The 27,373-nt window shown below is 31.0% G+C and overlaps 3 protein-coding genes across 4 annotated transcripts in view; 1 reads left to right on the top strand and 2 right to left on the bottom strand.

The window, feature by feature from the left end:
* The window catches only part of LOC125811166 (actin-depolymerizing factor), a 154,725-nt gene that overhangs the window by 22,150 nt on the left and 105,202 nt on the right, over positions 1 to 27,373 (top strand). The gene's annotated exons all lie outside the window — the stretch shown is intronic.
* On the bottom strand, positions 13,346 to 13,915 carry LOC125813618 (protein LIGHT-DEPENDENT SHORT HYPOCOTYLS 3-like). The gene has a single exon (XM_049493093.1). The coding sequence runs from the start codon at positions 13,913 to 13,915 to the stop codon at positions 13,346 to 13,348; it is 570 nt and encodes a 189-aa protein (XP_049349050.1).
* On the bottom strand, positions 16,604 to 24,041 carry LOC125810873 (U-box domain-containing protein 3). The gene is made up of 5 exons (XM_049490371.1): positions 23,833 to 24,041; positions 22,603 to 22,882; positions 19,484 to 19,600; positions 17,451 to 19,328; positions 16,604 to 17,018 (listed from the first exon to the last, which is right to left on the bottom strand). The coding sequence occupies exons 2-5, from the start codon at positions 22,876 to 22,878 to the stop codon at positions 16,953 to 16,955; spliced, it is 2,337 nt and encodes a 778-aa protein (XP_049346328.1). The 5' UTR covers positions 22,879 to 22,882; positions 23,833 to 24,041; the 3' UTR covers positions 16,604 to 16,952.

The raw sequence follows: 27,373 nt of genomic DNA, 5'->3' as shown, positions 1-27,373 counted from the left end.
ATTTAAATAAAATAGAACTAAGAAAAGTCCTATCATAAGACTAAGAATACAACAAAAAAAATAACTTGAATATCATAATGTAGGCATGTTATTGAAAACTTTAAATTTTGTCTTTTATTTAAAATAATTTAAAATATATTTAAAACAAATTATTGTCACAAAAAAGTCAGCAGGAATTGAACCTGCACTGACTAAGCTGCATGGACTTTTTAAACATTTTATTGCATCTATATTATATTTTTAATTAAATATATTATTCTTAAATGGTTGCAATGTAATGTATGAACTCTAACTCCAATGAAACACTTCCTAATAAATATTGATATTTTTTGGTAAATGCATATAGTTATTATTCTATGTTAAATTTGTTTAGCACAATTTAATTTAAATTCATATTGTATTTTACTTTCTCAATTTGGTAAAATTGATTTTTTTTTTTTATATAAGAACCTCTAATAATGATTAAAATCTATTTGATTAACAAATTCTTCCAATAACAATTTGAATATTTTTTTCCTCTGATCTTATAATTTAAATCATCACAATTTCAACAATATACAACATCAACATTTTAAAAATATTATGTAACCATTTTCCTCTTTCTTTTCATGGCTTCTCCGATTTTTACAATCAAAGAACATTTGTACAATTTTAATAATAAAATTCCTTATAGTTTTATATTTTATAGTAGAAAAAAAATTAAATTTTATAAAATTATAGTATGAACATTGTAAAACAAATAAAGAACATGATCACAATAAAATTCTTAAACGTAAAAATAAAGAACACGATGACAACCAATCAAGCGCTTGAATGTGAAAATTGAGTAATCATGATAATTATATTCTTCATATAAGAGAACATAACTTTTGGTAAAGTTTATAATTTTAAGACAGAAGAAAAGAAGACTTAATTCTTTTATGTAAATACAATACTTTGCTTTGTTTTCATAGTTTCTAAGTCCCTGCAAAATAATCTTAATAGAAGCATTATTAACTATTAACTAATAAAAATTAAAATAAGACTCCAAAAAAAACTTAAACATTAGCCAATTCTTAATAGAAGCAAAAAAATAATATGGATTTCAAAGTTATAGTCTATAGATATAAACAAATATTGATAAAATTCTTACTTGTTATCTGCAATTTACAAATAAAAATTAAAAATTAAAAATCTCTTACATGCAATATTTTTTAGAAAAGATTGACACCTTTAGTATAGCCGATTTCTGGCAAATCACATTTTTCTTTTTGTTCATTCCAATTTTTAATTTTTTTTATTACTTTACGCAATTGAACTTGAAAAGGCGAAAAGAAGAAAAGATACATATACGAACATAATATAGTGAAAAATCTTACCAATCATATCTGCTGAGATGTTTGCTAGATATTTAAATTGTGTCAAAAATATTAATCGATAATATTTATCAAAATTGAAATTATTGTTCCGTATTTTGATTTGAAGAAACAAACAAAACTTGCTACAGGGAAGGAATTCAGCGGGTCTTAGCATCATCATTGTCATGAGTTTTAGGTTGATTTTTAATATAATTTTGGAAATTCAGAAAGTAATTTTTGTGTTGTAGATTTATTGAGAAATAAAATTGCTTCCATAAATCTACAACACAAAAATACAGTCTTTAAGATGGTGTTTTATAATGATAAGGTTAGTTATTTTTTGAAATTCAATTTATTTATTTTTTTGAAAAGTAACTTTTTTTTTTCAAAATTGCAGACTCTTATCTTATGTAAAAAAAAAACTGCATTTTTTAAATTTAAAAAAAGTGGAAGAAAACGGGACAATTGGTTTCAACTGTCCTTTTTAAATTTTTTTTTTTTTATCTTTTTCTATTTTTTATTTGACTTTTTAAAATGTAAAAAGTGTGGTAACTATTTTGAAAAAAAAAACCGTACTCGTAGTTTTTTTTTTCAAAACATTTTAAAATTTAACTTATTTTAAAATTTAAAATTTTATTTTTCAAAATTGAATAATTAAGAAATTTTGTGGTGCTGACACGCGACACTTTTTCTTCTCCTAATATATATAGATAGATTTTAAATTTTATTTTTCAAAATTGAATAATTAAGAAATTTTATGGTATTGACACGTGACACTTTTTATTCTTCTATTATATAGATAGATATAGAATATATTAATAAAGTAGAGCAGTTCTTTGTTTTTTTAAAAAAAAAAAAAATTAAAATTAATAATCACACTCATGTTTTGCAATGTTTATTTTTTGTTTTTCAGATTTACATAATTAAATTTTTAGTAACGTGGAGCAGTTCTTTGTTTTTTTTAAAAATAAAATTAAAATTAATAATCACACTCATGTTTTGCAATGTTTATTTTTTGTTTTTCAGATTTAGATAATTAAATTTTTAGTAACGTGGAGCAGTTCTTTGTTTTTTTTTAAAAAAAATTAAAATTAATAATCACACTCATGTTTTGCAATGTTTATTTTTTGTTTTTCAGATTTAGATAATTAAAGTTTTTAGTTATTATCATACATTAATTTTGAAAATTATAAAATGATTATATCACGTTAATTTTAAGTAATTCATTCATAAATAAATTTAATATTTTAATTTCGAATTTAAGATAATTACAAATAGTTGATTTTATTATTGAATCCTATTACATGTAATTAATAATTTTAAATTATTGAAAAAATCCTTTTTTTGTTGTGCTGACATGTGTCACTCTGATTCTAATTATTGACATGTGTCTATATTTATTTATTTAATTATTGATTATTAATTATTTAAAATACTGAAAATTTGTGGTGCTGACATGTGTCATTTTTTGTTCTCCTTTTATATATAGATAGATTCGTTGTAATTCAATTCTGTGTCTATTCATTTTCCTTCAAATGACGACATCATGAGTTTCTATTTTAATTCATATTATGGGTTGAGATAAATATGCTAACACACTTTGATTTAAATTGCTCTACATAACTAAATAACAATAGTTTTGATATTCTTATTACAATTTTTGAAGTATTTGTTCAATGGTATGTATATATATGTATTTTTCTTCCTTTTAAGTCAATTCAATATGAAAAATATTTAATAAAATCAACTAGTCCCTACAATTTTTCTCTTCTTATACTAAAAATACTAATCTAATAATAAAAAAGAATTATTGGATATATTTAATATTAGTATATCATGTTAATAATATATTATATAAATATTTTATATCATGTTCACTATTATATTGCGTAGTGTTAATATATAATATATTTTGTTCAATATATATGTTATCATGTTCACTATTTTTTTTTAAGATATAGAACGAAATATTTGAGAGATTTTTGAAATTTATGGAAGAATTATGCGGTAGATGGAAAAGAAATTCTTAGATATTTTTAAAAAAATTATATGGTAATAATCCTAGGTGAGAATATTTTCTCATAACTAGGGTTGGGTTTGAAAACATAATTGTTTTGCCATATTTAATTTGAAAGTCTTCTCATTTTCTTGATGTTATGGAATTATAAGTTTGAAAAGAGAAAAAGAAGGGCTCGCCCGCCTCAACCCTTGGCCCTTCTAGGGTTGGGTTGAGTGGAGCATTTCCAAGCCCTTCCAAATGAAGGGCCAGCCCGCCTTAGCCCTTCAAATTTCTTGGCCTGCGAGGCTTGGGCCAGGTGGGATGGGAGGACATTGTATACCAATTACCATCCTTTGTCCTTTTATTTTAGATTTAGAAAAAATCACTTAAAGATAGTTTTATGTAATCGGGCATAATAATTGAAAGAATAACATGTTATAAAAAGTTAAAATATTTTTGTTATGTTAAAGAATAAATTAATAAAAAGCAGAACATGGGATGGCTTGAAAGATTAGAAATATATCAATAGAAAATTTGATATTATTTTATAATTTTGTATATACCAGAACTTCAGTAATACTTATATCGAACTCATGAATAGGGATAACTTAGGGGTGTAAGAACATAAATAACGTATAACTCCATTCACGAAGCAAATAATTTTGACATAATTAGTTCAATTATTTTTGAAGTTAAACAACACATAAATTAATGTGTGGATTTTATAAAAAAATGTTTCAAGTTTTGAAGGACAAAATTCATGAATAAAAATAGTATTGTCCTTTTGCTTTTACTTATCCATGTTGGATTATTTGCCTGTCACTTAAAAACATTGATTAATATGCTTATTTTAATATAATTTTATATTAATTGATAGTATTTAGTATTAGATTATAAAAATAATTACAAAAATAAATAATTAATATTAAGAAAAAATATTACTCCTTCCGTCCCATTTTATATGAGGTACTTTGACTCGGCACGGAGTTTAAGAAAGAAAAGAAGACTTTTAAAACTTGTGGTCCAAAATGAATGATAGAAATTTGTATGACTGTAAATCATTTCATTAAGGGTAAAATATATATTTTATAGTTAGATTGTTACTTTACATAGAAATGTGTCATTCTTTTTGGGACTGACTAAAAAGGAAAGTAAATCATATAAATTGAGACAGATGGAGTAATTTTTAACATATTAAAAATAGTAAGTAAAAGTGAACGGAGAAATATTATAACCGTCTAAAATGGTAGGAGCAGTGAGGCCCACGGATCTAAGTGTGTTAGCAATTGTAGTTTTGATGTGGACGAGACAATGGGTTTGCTTGTACGGTCTGCATAGCCGTGGGGCCTTGGATTTTGGACTCAAGTTTAGAGTTGTTAGAACCTAAATATGGTACATTGAATGTGTAATAGCGGGACTGTTCCACTTTTAATTAAAGGTTTTGAAATAGAGTTTTGGATTTGGAGAAAATTTTGTTGGGAATGCTATTTCTGAATGAGTCATGTAGAATGCGATCTGAATTTAGTCGGGGGGCTCCAATGTACTGGACTTCGGATACCGAATGAAAAAAGAAGTAAAAAAAAAAAAGAAAGATGGTACATTGGATTTGATCGCACAAAAATCTAATGAGAAAAATATTGAAAATATCTCTAAATTTAACGTAAATAATTAGTTTTATTTTTGAACTAGTGATAGTCTTAAAAATATTTCTTAACTTAATTAACTAAACTTAGATACATTCTCGATCTGCCACATGACATAACAAGTGGTCTCAAACTCTTGTAGGAGTATGTTTCTCTTAATAAAAGCCGAAAGAAGTGTAGAAAACACTCTTTTAAACTTGACGAGAATTTAAGGGTGTGTTTTAGTCATGTTGCAAGAGCGGAATATATTTAATTCAGTTAGTCAAGTAAAGAAATATTTTTAAAGCTGTCAATAATTCATGGTTCAAACTAATAATTTATATTGAGTTTAGAGGTGTTTTTAGTACTTCTCTCAAACGAAATGTTCATTGCATTTTAATTTAAGATCATAAAATTTAATTTATTTTTTAAATTTTTTTATATCAAATTAAAATAAATTGAATAAATTGAAACTAAAGGAGTATCGAGGCCCCTAGCCCCCTACTACCCAAAAGTTTAGAGTCGGGTATGGTTTACTGTATCCGACATACATGGAGTTGGTCCGATTAAGTAGTCAAATCTAACGTCCCACCCAATTGACTGTAGAAAGCTCTTGTTCATGGAATTTGCTAAAACAAAACCTACTTAAAGGTGATATTTATACTCCCTCCGTCCCTATTTACTTGTCCATATTTCCTTTTTTAGTTGTCCCTATTTAGTTGTCAATTTTGACAAATCAAGAAAGGACAACAAATTTTTTCCTATTATACCCTTATTTACACTTCTTGAAAATTGTAAAAGTGTATGTTGTTTCCCTCCAATTTATTTCACTTGAATTCAAATAAGTGGTTGTAATTTTGAAGTGAAAAGTTGTCATAAGGGTAAAATTGTAACTTTATTGTGCTAATCATTGTTGCCTTAATCTGTGTGTCATTTCTAAAGTGGACAACTAAAAAGGGACGGAGGGAGTACTAAAAAAGTAGTCGATTTACCGTCTAAAATAGTTATTGATTATTGGTGTGATTATAAATTATTTTATCAAAGTAAAAAAAATATATATATTTTCAATAATGGAAAGATGATATTCTTTTCGAAAAGATTAAAAAAAGTATGTCACATAAATTAAGATAAAAGAAGTAATTAACAAAATTCAAAAAATAGTTGTCAGAATAATTATTCGACTCTCCAAACAATAATTATCCGACTCTCAGAACAGCAATCCTACATAAAATAAAATTAGAACATATTTCAAATAATTTTTACCTTAGACAAACTTAATTAATACATTATGTTTATCTCAATTTATAGTGCCTTAGTGTTTGAATAAGTTAGAATATGATACAGTGTTGGTTTTGGAACATTTTAATATTCTTATTAAACTTATGTTGAAGTGACTTTTCCAATTCCTTGGTTTCATACCTGTAAGAAGTCTAGCATGATAGCCTAATTACTCATCTTAGTGCATTACTTTTGTCCGTTGAATTTTGGCTTAATTGTCATTCTTCAATATTGATAAATGCTGTAACGTTGGGTAATAATTTGTTGGCCCGTTGTGTTATTCTGGCAGAACAAGTAGTGGTCAACTATGACCATTACTCCTCCATATTGAAATCATTCTTTATTCTTCCATCATACCTTGTAACTTATGTAATTTCTAGGCCATTTATGTTCATTATTTACCATTCCATTATCTTCCTATTTGTTTCTAGGAAGACTTCCTCAACTATAAATAGTGGTAATCTTCATTTGTTTTAGAGATACAAGAAAAATATAGAGTGAAAGAGTTAGTTAAAAAAGAGAATTTTTATTAGTTGAAGGGAGGTGTTCTTTATGTGGAGCTTTACACTCAACTCTTGTCCGACTCAACTCTTGTTCAGAGTTGTTGAGTTATACTTTGTGTAAGACTGTTGTATCCTGAAGGGGACAAGTCAAGAAGGACTACTGCTGAACCGATGAAAAACATTTGTTGCAGTGGATTTGAATCTCATTAAAGAGAGCGAAATATCCACGCTTCAGCCTGAAAAGATTTCTGTTTCTTCATTTTATTTCAAATGTAATCTTGTTTTTTTTGTTTTACTGTAATTTTTCACTAACATACATGAATCATCATCAATCATGATGTTTCAATGAACTTAACTAATATGAGTCGACACTATTATATGTTAGGGCTTAGATTTTAATGATAACTAATAAATTAATATTGTAGGGAAAAAATTCAGTCAAAACAAATGCTATAAATTAAAGATCAAGGAAGAAATCTAAGATCATTAAGGAAAGTTGCCAAGTCAAAGTACTAAGTACTGATTGAAGACAATTAAGAAAGCAAGTATCAAGAATTTTAATTGATATCAAATTATCATTTACAAAGTTAAGAAATCTTAGGAATAACTTGTTCGTACTTGTAAAGGTCAAGAATGAATGCTTATTAATAAATCGATAACTAATATGTCGTTACATTTCATTATCTAACAATAATCAACCCTAGGATGAACTAATCCGATAGGGTCGGATGGAATTTGTTTGCCTTAGCGTGGTGAATCACATCCCCACAAAAAGAGATTAACATTTTGAAACACTTGAACGGTTGACGTATTAGATTTGGATATGTAAAATGGAAAGTGTTTTGCGTATGTATACTATATCAAAAATAATTTTTAGCGGCAATTATTTAACGGCAATAACTCAATTGCCACTAAATATATGTATTTTTTAGCGGTAATTAGCACTTTTTGTATATGTCTCTAAAGCCTTTTGTGATATTGGATCTAATGACACTTAGCTAATGCTGGTAAAGACTTTAGCACTCTTTATTAATGTGTCTATTTATTACCGCTAAAAGTAGTTTTTGTTGTAGTGGTAGTAGAGTGGATACTGCAGCTGCAGGCAGTGACGGAGCTAGGATTTTAAATAAGGGGGTTCAAAATTTGAACAAATAGACACACGAAATAGTCGAAGGGTGATCTACTATATCTACCTAAAAAATTATTTTAACCATGTACAAATAATATAATTTTCTGTCGAAGGGGGTTTAGATGAACACCCTAACAATAAGGTGGCTCCGCCATTGGCTGCAGACATAGAAATGATCAGGGGCAGAGCTAGTAAAGGTTCAGGAGATTCATCTCAACCTCTCCGATGAAAAACTACACTATTTATACATTTTAAAAATTATTGTTTATGTATATATATACTCCCTCCATCCCATTTTATATGTCACCTTTCTGATTTCAAGAGTCAAACAAGTCTATCTTTGATCGTAAATTTTTCATAGATCTTTAAACATTTTGAATTATCAATTATTGTGACTTATATAGTACTTTTTACGTAGTTTACAATATAAATTTCATTCCAAAAAAATTGAAGATTCCATGCGCAAATTATCGATCAAACTTAAACTGTTTGACTCTCAAAACATAAAAAATGTCATATAAATTAAGATAGAGGGAGTAGTAGATATCAAACCTACTTCAATTAAAGGAAAAACGAAAAGTGAAATGGTTAGTTACTAGCTAGTCAAGAAAACATGTGACTTCAGTGTAAACTTTGGGTTCGTGCCTAAAAAGTACGTATAAACTTTACATTTTTGCTTAATATAATATATAGTCTAATATCTCCATTGTAAAAATAAATCAAAGTACCTAGGAAAGCCTAAAAGCGTAGCATGTCCTAATTGGCACTGTATAAGCATAGTGGAGCCTACTGCTAGTAGGCTATCATTCATCATTTCAATGGAAACATGAGAGCCTGTTTTAATTTGACCTATAGTTTTTTTAAACCAAATATGAACAGGATGAGTTTAAGGATGTTCCTTTGAAGGATATTATATATTCATGAATCATGACTACTAAGTTACAGACTACTACTTCAAGATTTGCTGACTGACAAGTAAATTCATGAAAATCCTTAATTGTCTATATAGATTTATAGTCTAATTAAACCTACATATTCTACTATCTACATATTCTTACATTAGAATAATTTAGTCAGACTATTTTTTTTTTATATCATGGTGTTCGAGTTAATTTTCACGTATCTCAACTAATTTCGCGGGATATCTATCACCAGCCACACCAGCAATAGGTACTATACGTAACTCTGTCTATCATGGTTAGGACAAATGAGAAGATCAATCATCTAATGTTTTTTTGTATCTGCTTAGTTTTGAACCTGAGACTTAGTCAAACTATCTTTTAATTAATGTCTTTTTTATGATTATGGGTCCGGGCCAACTTTCAAGCACCCCAACTAAGCCTCCCGACTAATTTCACAGGATACCTTTCACCTCCTACCAACAACACGTAACTTTGTCTAGCATGGTTAGGACAAATGAGAAGAATCATCTAATGTGTTTTTGTATCCGCTTAGTTTTGAACCTGAGACTAGTCCTCGACTAATTTTACGGGATACCTGCCACCTCCCACCAACAACATGTACTAGGTAACTCTGTCCACTAATATTAGGACATAAAAAAAGAATCATCTAATATTTTTTGTCTCCTCTGAGTTTTGAACCTGAGACTAGTCAGACTATCATTTAATTAATCTTTTCTTAAGTGGCGTTCAAAAGAAAAGAAAAAAAAAAACGATATGAAAAATTTGAAGAATATGTCATCAATTTGCAGGATTTGGTTGGATTTATTTGCCGACAAAAATAGTTCAAGTTGATAGAGACCACACAAAGATACATGAATATATCACAGACAAACACAACCTTTGCCACGTTTAATTTGATTCATTTGCTCCCACTGTATTTATTAATTTACGAAACGATATTTAATTTGATATAAAATTTAAAAATATATAATCTCAAACATGTCATGATGCAATATTCCTGCGACGACAATAGCCGATATTGTGGACTCAGTATGCATGAAAAAGGTGAAAAACAAAAAGTTTAACAGCTTTAATTTGGAGCCTATGAACTTACTTATAAGGTGCGGATTTTGTTGAACTAAAACTGACCAAAAGTATATCTACATGTTGCATGTGGCTTCCTTTTCTTTTCAGCTTTGTTTCGGGGCGAGGGCGTTGAGACATAACTCTGAATTTTAATTTATTTATTTTTTCTTTTTTTTTGTTGATGTGAAGACATTATATCCGTTTAATCATTTACACCAGCTAACATAACAACACTAAACGCACACTCCAAATGGCATAGACATGGAAAGACTATTTAAGATCTCGTAAGATTGATTGACCTAAGCCCAACAACTTCAGGTTCCTAAACCAATCCAACAAATTTTCCATGGGTAGCCATAATAATTATTCAAAAAATTAAAAAATAGTTCATCTTTGAAGTTTAGGAGATGAAAGTAAAAAATAACAGAATTAAAAGATGTCATTTGCGAAAAGTGATCTGAATTGATGGAATATACATTCAGACAACATATCTTTAGAGTTAAGAGCAAAGGTAAGGAATTATATTTAGGAATACTGACTAATGGAGCAGAGGTGTAGCAAGAAATTTCATCAAGGATATTCTAGAATTAACATATGCATACGAAAAGTAACTTGTAATTTGTATACTCCATATAATTTTCTAAATTTTAGGTTTAGCAAACATAAGAATCATATTAATGTTCTATATCTACAGTTTTGTTATTTGCGGTCTATACATAGCATCAGATTTGTGCAAAATCGCAAGCAACATGAGATTTGTATAAAATCAGAAGCATCTAATTTGTATAAATCGCAGCAATTTGTATAAATCGCAGCAATTTGTATAAATTGCGCGATTTGTATATTTCGGGTGTATGTGTCTATGAAAATTGTGTTTGTCTATGTATATGTTCTTTGTGTTTGTATATCTGCATAAAATTTGAATTTATATATAATTGAATCGAGTTAAAACAATTGTATTTGTATATCAAATCTCTCTTGCTTTATACAAACACAAATTATACATTGTATTTTGTATAATTTATGTATGTATAAAGTGAGAAAGAGAGAAAAGCAAAAGAGAACTGAGCAGGGAAAGATTTGTATTTGTTTAATTATAAGTGTATAGGACGAATAAATATGTGTTTGTATTTGTATATAGAGTTCTCACTCGCTATATACAAACACACACAATTTATACATGTGCGTTTGTATAAAGTGAGAGAGGCTAGCGAGATTCTTTGAATGACAAAGTATTTGCTATAAATTAGAATTAAATGAAACCGTGATTATAACATTTATTTTGAATTAATAATTTATTGTTTCATACAATTTTTCCTATTTTTTTAATAAAAGATATTCAACTAACCACGCTATCTTAAGGTAAGTAATGAACTTTAGTCAAATCCGCTGCTTTCAACATCTTTAGTAGAAAAACTGTCGACAGATATATTCTCACGACAAAATTATCCAATCCTTTAATCAACTTAATGTTTTTCTGCAAAGATCAATTCGTCAATTTTGTTCAAGATCCATTATTGTATAATTACTAAATCATAAATAATTTTTAGCGGCAATTAATTAATGACAGTAGCTTAATTGTTATTAAATATATATTTTTAGTGGCATAATTAACACTGATCGCAAATGTCCCTAAAAATGCATAGCGACATTTGATCCAGATATTTAATTAATGCCCGTAAATACTTTTATACTCTTTGTTAATATGTATATTTATTGCTGCTAAAAAATACTTTTGTTATATTGAATGAGTCCCCTTTTCACTGATACTCTACCACTCCTAATAAATCATCCTAGGATAATCTGAAAACATATTAGTGGTGGGAAGTGGAATATTTTCTTTATAGGTTAAAGTGCTAGTTTCATACCCTACTAAATAACTTTGACAAGTATAAAAAGTTTGTCAAATATATATATTTTAGTCATCAATCGTAGTGATTTAAGTTATATATACTAATAATATAATAAGTTTTTATATTACCAATGTATTTTAGTCGATTGCCTATCGTTTCCTATAATTTTCCATTTTTTATATTGTTAGCGTACATAATTTAAACTCTTCGGATAAATCAGCTATCCAATAGCTATTAGAAGACATAAGGAATCACCCTTGTCTGCCAATTTCATCAAACTCCTCAGTGAAGTGACAGCACTAGCACCAATTAATAGATGCTTATATAATTCACCATTAAGAAATTTAATGGCAATATAAAATAATAGACGTATAATTTGCCACTAAAAACATTAATTATGAGCTTTCATTATTGCTTGAGCTCAGTCAGTCTATCTATTAGAACTCTAGATCAAGGAAGAAATACTTGTTAAATCAACATTTAAATACCAAATAAAGTTGCAAAAGTTGGAGGCTAAAAAGCAAAATAAAGAAAAGGAGTACTCGCTGTCTAGCTCTCTCGTAGTCCAAAGCTAATTCAATCGTATCCACCTTTGAGGAAAAGACCGAATAGCAACTCTAACTTATAATTTGATTTGTAATAGGTTACATAACTCTTTATTCTAATTTTCTTCGTGACATGTTAAAGATTCACAAAATTAAAAGACATTTTCGTGCATTTGATATATCTTTAGTTTATGACCACAAGATTCAAAATTCTTCTTCATTATTTTAAATCTCGTTTAAAGTCAAAATAGAATAAACAAATTGAAATAAAGGAAGTCATAATTATGGGAAACGATCAGCAGGGATTTGACAAAACTGTAATACTAGTAGCATTAAGGGCTTATTTGGTTGGATACATGTTATTTCAGGATTAACTATTCTGTGATTAGTTATTTCAGAATTGTTATTCTACTTTCAATATAATAACACTAGAATATTAAAATAAATTGTCCCTTATCCCTTCTATCAAACGAGCCCAAAAAGAAATGTGAAGTCACACTGAGAGATCAAAAACAACCCAAAAAAACATGAAAATGAAGTTATAATGACGATATGATAATTGATAACATAAAAAGAGAGCATCAAAGTATGTTACCATATAATAATAATAATGCTAAATATGTTCCAAAGTATTGTCCTTGTTAAGACAGCATTATAGACAACAGTAACTGTAGTAGTTGCATTCTATTAAATCATGGTTATAGTGTAATTACTTTTTGGAGAATTTATATTCAATTTTGTATAACATGATCGGTATATATTAAGAAAGAACTCATCCGTGAAATATAACCAAGTTTTATCATACTCATAAAATCTTACATGATATCAGAACAAACAGAGGTGTTGAGATTGAATCTGACTTCAAAAATTACTACTACAAGTAATTTCATGAGTACAAGAAGTATACATTCTCTTGTTAGTACTTCCAATAAACTCTTACTAATAAATTATCATACGCTAAAACCGTACATCACAAATCTATGAAATTGACGTACGGTACGCAATTATTATTACTAATAATAAACAAACCCTAGGTAATGTCCTCAAAATAATTACTAGTACTAATAACTGCTAAATCATGAAATTTTAAACTAAACTCCATGAGTAATGTTGCTTCTATTATTACCTCCTGATCCCGATGGCGGAGTAACAGTAGAAAATTGTAACGATGGTGGTCGTTTCCTTTTCTTCTTTTCATAACTAACACCTCTTGCTTTGGACTGCAAATCACGAACTTCACGAAGGTAAAGCCTAACAGCACGAGTACCAAAAGGATTCATTTCAGATTTTCCTCCATTTTCTTCATAAGCAGCTCTAAGACGACCAATAAGTGCATCAAGGCTACCCCAAGCTTGACGAAGTGGACATGGACAAGGTGCTGGAGGATTTGGAAGACCGTAAAATGGACATATCGGTGTGTGGATTTTAGTTTTGCCAAATTGATCGAGGTAACGGAGGAATTCAAGGACGTGAGCTCCGCTACAACGGGAGAGAGAGAGTGGTGGTCTATGGTTCTTAAGGTACTGACCGAAAGTGTTCCAATCACGACGTTTCTGATTCTCATATCGACTTGATGTAGATGATGATGATGATGACATAATATTATTATTATTATTGTTGTTGGTGGTGTTGGAACTCTCTACTTCTGCAAAGGAATCCATTAAATTATTATTTTTGAGGTTTTTTTAGGGTTTAATAATAAGAGAAGGAAAAGAAGGGTATGGATTGTTGATTGAAATATCAAAAGATTTCCATATTTGTAAGATGCAAGATAGAGACTAGAGAAAGAAAGAAAATTGGAGAGGCAAAAAGAGGAAGACTTTGATGAAAGGATTGATGGGAGAGTGAATGAAAGGATTCCTTTTTCTCTCTCTTTTTTTCGCTACGATAAAAATAACTTTTAACGATAATATATATATATAACAAAGAGTGTTAAAATCTTAATAACATTAGTTAATAATCATTGGATACTATAATTTAATGGACATTTATAAACGCCGTTAGAAATATGCTAACAATTAAACAATTATCGTTATTAATTAATTACTGCTAAAAATTATTTTTTTTGATATGTATGGTCATGTTTGAGTTTCTTTGTTTGAGCAATAGTAGAAAGACTGTCATGTTAGTTGATTTGGTAGCTTTGAATTCTGAAAATGATGAAAGATTGGTTTTTTTCTCAAAAGAGGGGAAGCAAAGTACTAACTCCTCCCTTAATTGATGCAATTTTTCATTGTGGTTGTTTTGGATGAAAGAGGAGAGAGAAAAAGGGTTTTTTTTTTGAGGAAAATAATCAAATGTGGAGTAGGGTGATTGATAGATAGAGACAGTGAAAAAGTTAGAAAACATGGGGGCCATATAAAAAGGGAAGCAATATATATTCACCCACTCTCTGCTTGAATGACAGCTCCATGCACAGTTCTGACTCTCCAACACCCCCTTAATTCATTACTTCATGACTAAATCTTTTTTTGTTTTTTTCTAACTTCTTTATGTACTTTTATTGAAAAAAAAGTTATCTAAGTACGACTAAATTCTAGAGTCGTAGTGATAATATATATTGATTTTTGTGTTTAATCAGTAATTAACGAGATTTTAAGATGTATATACACCCAAATCACTATAAGTCATTGAGAGGTGTTTACACATTTAGAAGAATAGTATAAGTGCATCCTTAGAGGATCTGACCGACTTTTAAAAATTATTTTTACCCAAGATGGCAAGGTAGTGAAGTCCCTCCATAGCACCAAATGTGGCGCTAGTGCAAGTTAAGATGCACACCATGTGGCAAATGTATAGCCTAAGGGAAAAAAACTCTACTCAGCGTAGTAACAAATCATCAAGTTTTGAAGTGTTGAGGTCTATAGCTTCAAGAATCGTCTAAACATTTAATTAATTTGAATTCACACCAGGTAAATCATTATAAAAATAAAACGCTTCATATCAAGAATTTCATTCAGACACCTCAAGAAGAAAAGGTAATAATGACTGAATATCTCCGTCATGTGCCTCCAATAAGAAACTTGATTTGCCAATATACATTAAAAGGCATTATTTAAATACATGTAGAGGTGTTTATATAGTACCTCTCCACTGTAAAATCTGAAAGAATGGGCAATACCCATTTTAAGTGTTACGCTACAAATTACAATAATCTGGCCCAATAAAGATTCTCAAGAAAGTCATGACTGTAAGTTGTTAAATTATTTTCTTTATTACTTCCAAACATTTGTACTGTTTTAAGTACTATATAAGATTTCGATATTTGTAAATATATACTATTCCTTCTGTTCTAGTAATTTATATGATTTTTTTTTTAATTAATCAATGTATAAAAAAAAAAAACACATTTCTAAATTTTAAAAACAATTTATCTTTTTATTCTTAATGAAATAATTTATCTTAAATTCCATGCTAAATCGAATTACATCATATAAATTAGGATGGAAAGGGGTTTAGCATGACCCCTACCATGCGTATTTATAAAAGAAGAAAAATAAAAATGAAGGGGACTTTAAGCCTTACCTTCATAAACTAGGGACTTTGAGCCTTAAAACCACAAATTTCAAAAATTTTAAGTTGATTTTGATTATTATTACTTATAATATAGATTCAAGAATTTCTTGCAAGAGTGTTATAAGCCCACCACAACACAATTCACCTACGCAAGCATGCAATTTATACAAGTCTCACTAGTTTAGGATCTAATTACTTAGATATACTCTAATTTGCAATATTACGTATTTTAACAGGTTTTGGTACCTCAAGATTCGTTCAGATATATCTCGAATACATGAGGTCAAAATTAGGTGTAATTTGTTCTAGATACATTGTATCCAAATAGATTCTCGTGTATCTTGAATACATAGCAAATTTCACTTGTCTCTCTCCCATCTTGCTCACCACTCTCATATATCTTGTATTTCAAATACATGCAAATCACACAAGATACATGCATATACATATATCTGAAATACATACGAATCTCGCTCGGCTCTCTTTCTATTTTTGTGTATCTAATAGCAAAAATATATGTATCTAGGTGGATTTTCTTCAATATATGGTATGCAACTCGAAATGACATCCCTTAACAAAACTCAATCATTAATTCACCAAAAGTTTCAACAATTCACAAAATTCATCCCTAAGCTTTCAAGCTTCTAAAAACTCGAATTTTGAAGTGTTCACTTTATTTCACCCAATAGTTATTTAAATCCGTGATGGCAAGCACAAATATCACTCAATCAATTTCTAAGCATCAAAGAATGAAAAACATGAATTCACATAGCAATTTCAACCACCTATTTTTTCAATTTCAAGAACATAGGGTAAGAAGATACTAGATAGATGGAGTGTAGTTACTCTAACATGAGTATTCACAACAACTTGTCACATATACAATATCTATTAGCTAACAAATGGCCTTCTTGAGAAGAAAAACAACCATATATAGGGACAAAACCTTATTAGCATTTGTTGCCAATCCTGAAAGCTATAACACAAGAATCTACTACCATTTACATATCACAGTCCTAACCAGTAGCAAACAACTTCCTAATGGTAAAACAAACAAGAATGAGGAAACTACAGATGATTTTTCAAAAAAACAATATTGCTACTGGAAAGAACGACGACCGACACTCTGAATATTGTATCCAATGGCAAAGTAACTTGATTCAATGAGCCAAAACCTAGACATCATGACTTTCCCCTCCCCGTGGCTGCTTCACGTTGGCTCCGGAAATGACTGAGAAGTTGTTGTGCCTGCTCCGTTATAAAGAGAAAATACAAAATTTATCATCCTGAAGCTAGGAAAATTAACTTTAAATCAAGGATAAGAAAGGGAGAAAAATTTGTTATGGCTTCCCGTTACCCACACGCATCATGGTGGGGTTTATTGAGTGTACTATAACCAGCTTGAAATTTGTCGGGAGGGCAATGTGATGCACACCAAAATTGTATAAACCCTCTTAAGACTGAGTAGAATCTTTTCTTATATAACTGTCTGTCTAGTTATTGGATCCAGATGAAGAAAGTAGAGTTTATTTTAACGAATAGTCTTTCATTTAAATGATAGACCGGCCCTTTAATTTCTCAGGCACTTCGTTTAGTAAGAAGATGACATCTAGGAAGAACAGAAAGATTGAAGTGGATAATGCAAAATGGGAACTTTTTAAAGAAGACAAAGCTACATACCTTCTCCTTTGCTCTTGGGGAGCCCGACTGAGACAATGCAACAAGTGGTGGGACAGCACCTTCTTGCAACACTAATCGACAGTACTTGGGACTGTTGAGACACAGCTGCAGCAGTATTGAGGCAGCATTTTCCTTTCCCCGCTGAGATCCGGTTTCAACAATCTCGACTAGTGATGGTATACCCTCCTCTCGGGCAATAGCTAAGCAGCCCTCTGAAATGGTAGACAAATTTGCAAGAAGAGCAACAGCCTTGTCAACCAATTCATTTGAAGGGTCCAACAACCTAATGAGATGCTTCACAGCTCCAACCTGAATGATGCGAGCCTTATTTTCATGAAATATTGACAGGTTAAATAATGCTGTAGCAGCGTCTTTTTTCCCTCTGATGGTACCTAAACCAAGAAGATCGACCAACGCTTTCACTGCCTCAGAACGCCCAATCTTTTTTCTGTACTCTTCCAAAAGAGACAGACTGAAAAGGGCTGCAGCAGCATTCTCTTTTGCTCCAGCATTTCCTGTTCTCAGGACATGGATGAGGGGTTCAAGCGCCCCTTGCTCCGCAATCATGGCCTTGATGTCTTCATTTATTGATAAGTTTAGTAATGCTGTCACAGCATGCTCTTGAGTTGGTTTCACATCAGAGTTTAGCAAGGAGATAAGTGGAGCAATAGCCCCACAGCGGCCTATAATAGCTCGGTTTTCCATGTTGTGCTTTGCAAGAAATCGGAATTCTGCTGCAGCTGCCATTTGCACCTCTGTTGATTGACTTTCCAAGTCTCTAATAAGCTTTTCAACATGGGAACTCGTGGTCAGATCATCAGATGCTGACTTTGTTGGTAAGGAAAGTCGTCTAGCATGGTTGTGAAGTCCGTTCACAGCCATTTCACTCATTGTTTTGGAGCTGTGATATTGCCTTGCAGACAAATTAGGAGAATTCCCAACACTCTTGTTGCACGGAGAAGAAATGCGGTAATCACATTGTACCTCTCCAGATGTATCACTCACATTATCATGTTTGCTTGATATCCTTGAGACATCAGTTGACGCTGAGGGAAGATATTCAATACTGGAAACAGCACTTGATACGGATTCACTCCTGCTGTGTATATAGGAAATCCCTGGGGATGTGTGGCCAGATTTTTCAGCCTCCCTGATACGGCATGCACTAAATTCTTCTTCACTTAATTCGGATGTGCAATCAACCTTCTGACTTTCAAAAGCTTGTCCACCTTGATGACAAAGTCTTGATGTTGAATTGCTGGGATCTGAGGAACCTCGCACATTGTCCATATTAGTAAGGTGTACAGAATTAGATGTGATTCCATCCTGAGTGGACTCAGGGTTCCGGTCAAGCCTCACTTTGTTTACCTCACACCAATTTTCTATCAGAGCTTTAACAGTGTAATTTGGGATAAGATTTGAATGTGCGAGTGCTTGGTTGGTTCTTGGGCATGTAGTTAGTCCATGATCCAGCCATTTTTGAATGGAAGCCTTCTCATAAGTTTGGCCTGAAGCAATAATGACTGGATTCACCATCAGTTCCAAAGACAAGGGACACCGGAAATAAGGAGGGATCTTAATACCATCTATGGCCTTGAAGTGGTCAAGTTCAAGCATACAATCACGAATATCAGAGAAGAGATCTATGGAAAGGCTGATCTTATCTAAATCTCCTCTCATTTCATTATCTTTAGCCTTCATCCGCTCCTTCTCTAATGCAATACATTCATTCAATAATTCTTCATGAGATACAAAATTAAGAGAGTGAATCATTTCTGTCAGACTTTCTGAGACAAGAATCTTTCCTACTTCGGGAGCCATATTCATCTGTTTCGATATTTGCCCCACTTCAAACTTTTGAATCTCCTGTATGAAGGGCTGAAATACAGGAAAATGGAATCAGTTGAGCTACTGTCAAGATCACATACTTATTGCACTAGCTTTACCACAATATTAATAAGAAAAGGAACGAAGTGTGGGAAACAAAAACATACAACTACAAAATCTGTTAGAACTTGTGTATTAAGCCAGACCTGAATTTCAGAAGGACCCAGAGAAGGCGGTGATGATTCTAGTAATTGACATAAAATGTGAGATAACTTGAGTGCGTTGCTCTGGATTTTCAGCAACTCTGGTTCACTCTGCAAAACCTGGAACATCGAATATCTATAAGTTATTTCAAGAAAATAGAAATGGAAAAGCTTGTGATAGGCTAGTTATCATTTTTCATTACTTTGTGTTAATTAAATAGAACTAGATGAAACCTTACAGAGAGAAGGAAGAAAACTGGATATTTTACTGTAGAATGAGGCCAGGCACACAGCATGATTTTTCACAGATTTTACAAATGAGGAAGTAAAGTAACAGATTGACTGTATCTTCGGATATCGATAAAGGTCACTCTTCTCCTCCAAGAAGGGAGACAGAAGTGTAGGAAAACTGATAAGAACATCACTCTCATGAATCATGAGTTTAAACATGACCATTAGAAGTAGTTATTGTCATATTGATCTATTATATTTAACCCTATCTAGAACAGATATATAAATGTAACCAAGAGTTACTCAGCAAGGATATCACATAAAAGGCCTGCAGAGAATTTGTCCTAAATCAGAATACTAGATACATAAATTCATTCTATTTATGTGATAATGCCGAGTCAGCCAAAAGGGCAACAAATTATTTATCAAACCAAAAGGGCAACAAATTTGGACAGAGTCTAAATTAGGTTTCCTGCTGCAAAACACGGAAACCAATGCACCTTGACCCTTGTAAGGCTCGGCTGACATGCGCCTTACAAGGCGCATAGGTTTGCAGCCTTTTTAAAAAAAAAATTGTTATCATCATCCTCATTCAGATCAACGGGTTCTAGATTTCGTTCAACTAAAGCATCACTAACTCTAAGATGATTAATCAGATTCAGATCTTGAAACAATGGCTTATCATCATCCTCATCCTTTAATTGAATTCCAGATGTCGCAACATATACCCCTTATAGTTTCTACTATCCATGACCATTTATTCTGCAAGAAAACAACAATCCAAATCCCCAAAACACATCAACAACACAAAATCTTTACTAATTATACAAGTGCCACCCAAACAAAAAATACATTATTACTCGAAATGGGTAACTGAGTTTTAGCATAAAAATGAAATCTTTATCGACAAATTCCTAAGAAAAAGCAAAACTAATGCTATCAGTTTCTCTAAAAGGGTGTATTCTTAATCACATAAACAGTGCTAAAAATAACAGATAATTTTGTGTTATATATATATATATATATATATATATATACACACACATATATACACAGTGAAATTTTATTTTATTTTTAGAAAAGGCTGCAAAACACGGAAACCTATGCGCCTTGTAAGGCGCATGGCGCATGTCAGCCGAGCCTTACAAGGCTCAAGGCTGCTGCACCTTACAAGGCGCATTGGTTTCCGCATTTTGCGGCTGGAAACCTAATTTAGACGGTGTCTAAATTTGTTGCCCTTTTGGTTTGATAAAATTTTGTTACCCTTTTGAAATTTTTGAAAAACTTTGTTGCCACTTCAGTGTTTCTGCACTGTTAGAGAATAATTGGAGTTGAGCATTACTTACATGATCTGTAGTAAGCAGGCCTGATTGTGTAATTCACAACTCCAATTACTGGGAACTTTTTCTCAACATCACCAGTCAAAGTTGGACCATGCCAGAGCACACAGCTAATCTATTCAGCTGTTGGAGAAGAAGAGGGGGAAGCGAGACTCAAAAGGGATGATGGAAGTTGATGCCATCATGTATATGGTGGTCTGTGGAGAGAAAGGATGGAAGATGTTTTGAAGATAGATCCAATTCCATTCACAAATTAAAATGGAATTGTTTAGTATCTTTACTTTTTTGGTGTAAACAATTATGTATAGTGGACATAGATCAAATTGTAGAGTTGGTAGGAAATTTGTAATTTTTGTGATGAATTTTGAAGGTGGCCACAGCATATCCTAATGCTGAGGAATACAAACTTACCAATTCTCTTAAAAAAAAGAAGTATCTGAAGAGTTTGTTAAACGGACATATTATCTAACATAAGAAAAAGTTGGTCTGGCACTGACATAATCAAAGCAAATATAACATAATAACTTATCAACAGCACAATTGAATGTCAACACTCACTATAAGCAGTTGAGCACACCGTGAATGGGCAAACCAAGATTTCTGTTATTTTTTGAGAGCAAGACTATTCCTCAGAACTATCCACAACGATTAGTCTCAAACAAAAGAAATCAAACTAACAAGAATGGAAAAGGAATCAACCAGAGACCGGAACTCATTTGTTTGCTGAGTGTTCTTGGGTAACTGAGGTTAGAAATGAGCTATTGGATTAGACAGGTTTCTAGTTCAAGCAACAAGGAGTATCACAAAGCATAAGGTGGTTCAAAAGAAGGCACTGGAGTCAACTGAAGAAGGAGCTACTTACAGCAGTGTGGGGAGCTATGATCTATTATACTTGGCAAGCCAGAAACTAGACAGTTTTCAGGAACGGAAGTGTAAATACCAGTTTTGTTATTAGGAAGATTCAACGAGAGATGAGGGATAGATTAGATGTTTTGCATAGTTTCAAGAGAGCCTTATGTAGTCAATATCTGATTCAACAATTGTGTAAATAGCTGTTCGTTTTGGTTTTTTCTGTTTGAGGCCTAGGAGATTGCAACACCATTCCTGGAAGGTGGTTGTAGTACTAGGTGCTCTTTAAAGTTGTAAACAATGGCAATATCACAGTTATTACCAAAAACAAAGAATGGAAAAGGAATGGCATTGGCACTCAGATCCTAATCAATAAGAGGTAGCTTCATGTGCTGGTGCTTAATTGATGTAGCATTGACAGTATAAAATTTACTCAAGGTATGGTGAATCCTTTAGTTTGTACTATGATGATATTTTGGAACAAATTAAGTTTGAATAAATAAATGCAACAGAGAATACTTTAGCACAAACTGTTTGAAAGTTGAAACAGAGACGGTGTATATTTAATTAGGGAACAACAGTCAGACTGATGGACAGTCAAAACTGCGCCCAGACACCTGTATAAGTTCCTAAATTTTGCATGCTGTTTCCCTTCAATTTGTGAGCATATGTCTACATCAGAAAGAGGAGAATTAAAATTACCCAGAGAATCTTGCTCTTCTTAGGAGACCATTCTTCCAGTAATTCCCTAGCTTCATTAATGGCTACATCTAGTTCTTCACACTGCCTGCATATGGTTTCGTCTGAAGGAGCTTTTTGTTGAGCAACATCATCAAGTACTGGTTTTAATAGCTTCAACAAAGTTGCAATATTTTTGTAGTTCTTTTGACCAGGCATACTCTTTGATGTTAGACATGTTACAAGGTGAATGAATCTAGAGATACTGTTTATAAGGCACCTTACAGATGTCAACTCCATTAACCTGTCATGCACAAATCTAAAAACATATTATCTACACAGTGACTTGCAACAGAAAATCAAGATAATGGGTGGAAAGGTTAGATGTGGTTGTGATGATTGATGGAACAACTACCTCTCTTATACCCTGCTTCTTACATGTTCTATAAGAATTCTCCGACAGCAAAGTTAACAAGAACGAGAGATCAAGATTGAAACCAATGCAACACAACAAACCAACACGCAGTTATGACATTTATAGGTGATCTAAGCACATGACGGGAAGTCCAAACATCAATATTATTATCTTTTCAATGAACCACAAAGTAGTAATCCGCTATCTTCATACATTCTGATGTAGCTATCATACGTTTAGCCGAAAAACAGTATGAAATACACAATCACTTCATGTCAAATATTTATTTTACAACTCCTTAGAAGTCAAAAGCTGCTACTACTACCAAATTTGGACAACATTAGCACAAAATTTAAATTTGAAATACCCTGAGCTGCAACAAACAACACTAGTCATGAATTACCATCAAATTTAATAGCATAACCTATTTCCTTAAATGGGTTCAAACAAATCTTTTCCTTTTTCCACTTCCACTCTCCAAAATTTAGATATATTGAATTTTCCGAAATAAATATATTATCTTCCTAGTTGCAGTGTAGGGAAAAGTTAGAACACGGAGAACAAACAAACAAACCAACAAACTTGAGCTTCAAATACACATAGCCAAGCAAGTTTAGCTTCCTGTAAAAAAGAATCTGCTACCCCCACTTCACAAGATTAGATATTTTTAACACATATAACATTCTAAATAAAGTTATTGGCGAACCCCAACTCCTTACAATTTCCAGCTACCTTAACAAACAAAATCTGAAAACAGAGTTTTCTTTAACAAATTGGAAGAACCAAAAAACACAAAACCCAATTAGCATATTGAATTGAAAAGCAGCTTTGGGTTATACCTGGAGCTTAGATAATTAAAAAAAAAAAAAAAAACAGATCTTGAAGAAACAATGGGGTGTTTCAAAAGTGAAGAATTTTCATTTGGAATAAAGTTGAGGAATCAAAATGACCCCTTTTTCTCCAACAATTCTTGCCAGTGCTTCATTTTGTTTAGAGAGAGAGAAAGGGGCTGTAATTAACAGGGCAGCAAATTGCAAAGGGGAGAAAAGAAAAACAGTGGTAAAATTGGTGGGACCTTTTATAGGTGCAGATTTGTTGGTGATCCTTGTGAGTTGTGAAAATTTATTATTATTATTACCAAATGTATTGAGGTTTTAAGAAAATGTTTATCTTTTACAAATTTCAGGAAAAGTTTTTTTTTCAAGTAAGGTGAATATAATGAAATACTTATCTGATTCATAGTTTTTCTTCTTATTATTCTTTAGGCAAAAGTACTCATTATCCCCCTGAATTTGAAGTTTTTTATTCTATGTACACCTAAATTATATTCTGTTTTAATTATTCCCGAACTTGTTTATTCCTCCATCACGTACATCTTTTTCGTCCACCTGCTTCTATTTTGACTACACGCGCACGATAGCTGGCAAAAGTGGTAATGTGAATTTCCACTTGGATAAATAATAGCCACCTAGATAAATTAATATTGCAAAAAATAAATTTCTTAAATTTAAAATTCATTGTTTAAAAGTTATTTTTGAATAAGGGCTGATTTCGCGGAACTCCTTTTGGATTTGGGTTTTTCTAGACATGGAGTTGGTCGATTAAATTTCAAATTTGTCTGAAATTCTTACCAAGTAAGTGTTAATCTTTGTTTCCTTTACTTTTCATTTACATTTTTCCTTATTTTTCGTTTAAAATATGCCAAATATTAAAGAAAAATGGAGATTTTACGTTTTCTTTTTTACCGTTTTAGCTTTATGATGTGGCAAAAAATCACTTCCTCACGCGCCTAGTAGAGTGTGTTGTCAATTTCTACGCCAGGTGGACAATAAAGGTGTATGCGATAGAGGAATAAACAAGTTCGGAGGTAATTAAAATAAAATTTAGTTTAGATATACACCGAATAAAAAGCTTCAAGTTCAGGGGTAATAAAGTAAGCCTATTCTTTATTGTCATAAGATATTTTGGGTGAACTATTTAATGAGAATGGCTCATAATCTCTTAACTAATTGTGTTACGATTAACTATGAAGTTTATAAATTACAATTTGATTTCTTATTTTGAAAGTGTAAAATTGATTGATTTTTTACCACGTGATTATAATATTCAAGCTACACTAGTTGTGGTCCAACCATTCAAGCTTAGCCACAACATAAGAAGTCAAACACTAAATGCACCAATTGCATCTTGTTAATTGTTATTTACTTTCATATGTCCTAATTATTTGTTCGCATTTCTTTTTTTAGTTGTTTTTAATTACTTGTTCATTTTGATAAATCAAGAAAGTATAATTTTTTCTACCTATTATACCTTCAATTTATTACTTTGAAAAAGGTAGAACTTGAAAATCTTATAGTTTTAATTCATCCACTTTATAATTAATAGAGATAAAATGGTAAATTAACTATGTTAATTATTGTTTTCTTAATAGGTGTGTCAAATTATAAGTAGACAAGTAATTAGGGATTGAGGAAGTACTCAGCAATTCACTTTTAGATTGGACTTTACCGGGGTGTTAAAAATTAATGAGTAATTTTTTAAAATAGATTAAAAGTAACAAATAAAATGAAATTTATATTTAAAATAATGAATAAATAAAGTAAATAGAAAGAATACCTTTTTTTTTTTTAAAAAAGATTAAAAGGTTTAATTATGGTAAGTAATCATTGACAACAATATGTGGCTAAATAATAAAGTGTGGTCGCTTTAATCACGTTCCTTTAACAAATTGTCAAAAACCACAACATTCTCTCTATGACGAGTGACGACTTAAAAGGTCTCAAATCTTCTTCTTCTTTTTTCCATTGAGTCAAAGCATCACTTATTTATTTATTTTATTTTCTTATCCGTTTAAAATTTCTGTATTATATAAATATTATAACTAAATATTTTACTTACTACATCATTCTTTAGAGGGACTAGGGCTAAATATGATTGGACTTTGAAAAAAGATTTATTTATGTCATTTGTTAAAAAAAATGGTTTATTTATATTATTTTATTTGAGAAAAGGTTCATTCATGCTATTATTTGTTAACTAAAATGGCATAGATGAATCAAACTCTTAACGTAAGACATTAATGAGTCCTTTCTCAAAGTTTAATGACATATTTGAGTCTTTTCTCTTTAAATAAAATAATTTAATTAATTGTTCAGTCAAATCATAATTGACCACATGATTTTGCAAAATCGAAATTATTTTCAGTTAATAAATAATGACATGAATGAGACTTTTTTTTTCAAATAGAAATGGACATAGATGAATCAAACTTTTAACAAATGACATAGCTAAGTTTTTTTTCTCAAAATTCGATAACATAATATTTGAGTCTTTTCCCTTCCTTAAATTTTGTTTAAAATAATTTAAAATGTTCTATCAGTAATTTTATTCATTTATATTCCCCAAGTTTCAAGAATTTAAATCTAATATATAGAAGAAGAAAAAACAGTTAACATGAAATATCTTTTCTGTCAAGTTAATTTTTTTATATATAATATTGAATCAGTCTATATTTTATACCATATTTATATTTTAATTTACATAAATAGAGTACTTTGTTGTTGAAGCTGGTAAAGGCCTGGGACAAAGTCCTTCAGGTCGCCGGTTCGAGCCCCAGCAGGGCCACTGGAGGCATTACAAACCGGCCGCATCTCCAGGGCCCCGTGGAACTAACCGTGGTGGACCCGCCTTGAAACAGCGGGACCCGGTGGGTACAGCTAGTCGGGTTCGCAAAGCGACGCCCGGAAACCACGGTAAAAAAAAAATAAAAAAAATAAAAAAAAAGCTGAACGTGCAAGAGAGAAGTCAAAGTTTTGACAGATGTCAACGTATATTTGTTGTAGGAGTTTATTTAATCTCAACCACAATAAATAAACTATAATAGTATAATAAAAGTTATATATATTTTAAATAAGGAGATGACAGGCTTTAATTATCTATTTTTAGTGGCTGACCATACCACAAACACCCTTTTTCAAAAATAAAAATAAAAATTGTGGATATTAAATTTAGAGCAAGGACATATTGAGATTTACTGTAAACATCATAATTGGAGTATTAAATTTATGCACTTTACTAATATTACTACCAAATTAGAAACCCAATAATAACAAGTAGGCTTTTGCTAACGTCAAATCAAAACTACCCTAAAGTTGGCAGTAGGGACATAATAAAATTAAATAAAATTGATATCATATAGTATGGCCCCATATAATACGAATACGTCTATGACAAGGAAATCTGTTTGTCATAAATTTTCACCTTTTGGCAGCATGTGCTTCAACAGTTTTTTTTTTTTTTTTTTTTCACATTTTTGAACCGACTAAAATTTTTACACTTTTATAATTTATATATAATAATAAGAAGAATAAATTGGACATA

Source organism: Solanum verrucosum, unplaced genomic scaffold (genome assembly GCF_900185275.1).
Source record: "Solanum verrucosum unplaced genomic scaffold, falcon-dt-bn FXZP01000235.1, whole genome shotgun sequence".
In the NCBI taxonomy this organism is placed as follows: domain Eukaryota; kingdom Viridiplantae; phylum Streptophyta; class Magnoliopsida; order Solanales; family Solanaceae; genus Solanum; species Solanum verrucosum.
Note: the sequence above shows the minus strand (reverse complement) of the source record. Positions and strands in the feature narration are given on the sequence as shown.

Coding starts and splice junctions, on each gene's coding strand:
- LOC125813618 (XM_049493093.1), bottom strand. CDS start 13,915: ATGGATTCCTTTGCAGAAGTAGAGAGTTCCAACACCACCAACAACAAT.
- LOC125810873 (XM_049490371.1), bottom strand. CDS start 22,878: ATGGAGTTGACATCTGTAAGGTGCCTTATAAACAGTATCTCTAGATTC. Junction 19,329..19,483: donor TGGGTCCTTCTGAAATTCAG/GTCTGGCTTAAT, acceptor CCTGTATTTCAG/CCCTTCATACAGGAGATTCA. Junction 17,019..17,450: donor CCCCAAGAGCAAAGGAGAAG/GTATGTAGCTTT, acceptor ATAACGGAGCAG/GCACAACAACTTCTCAGTCA.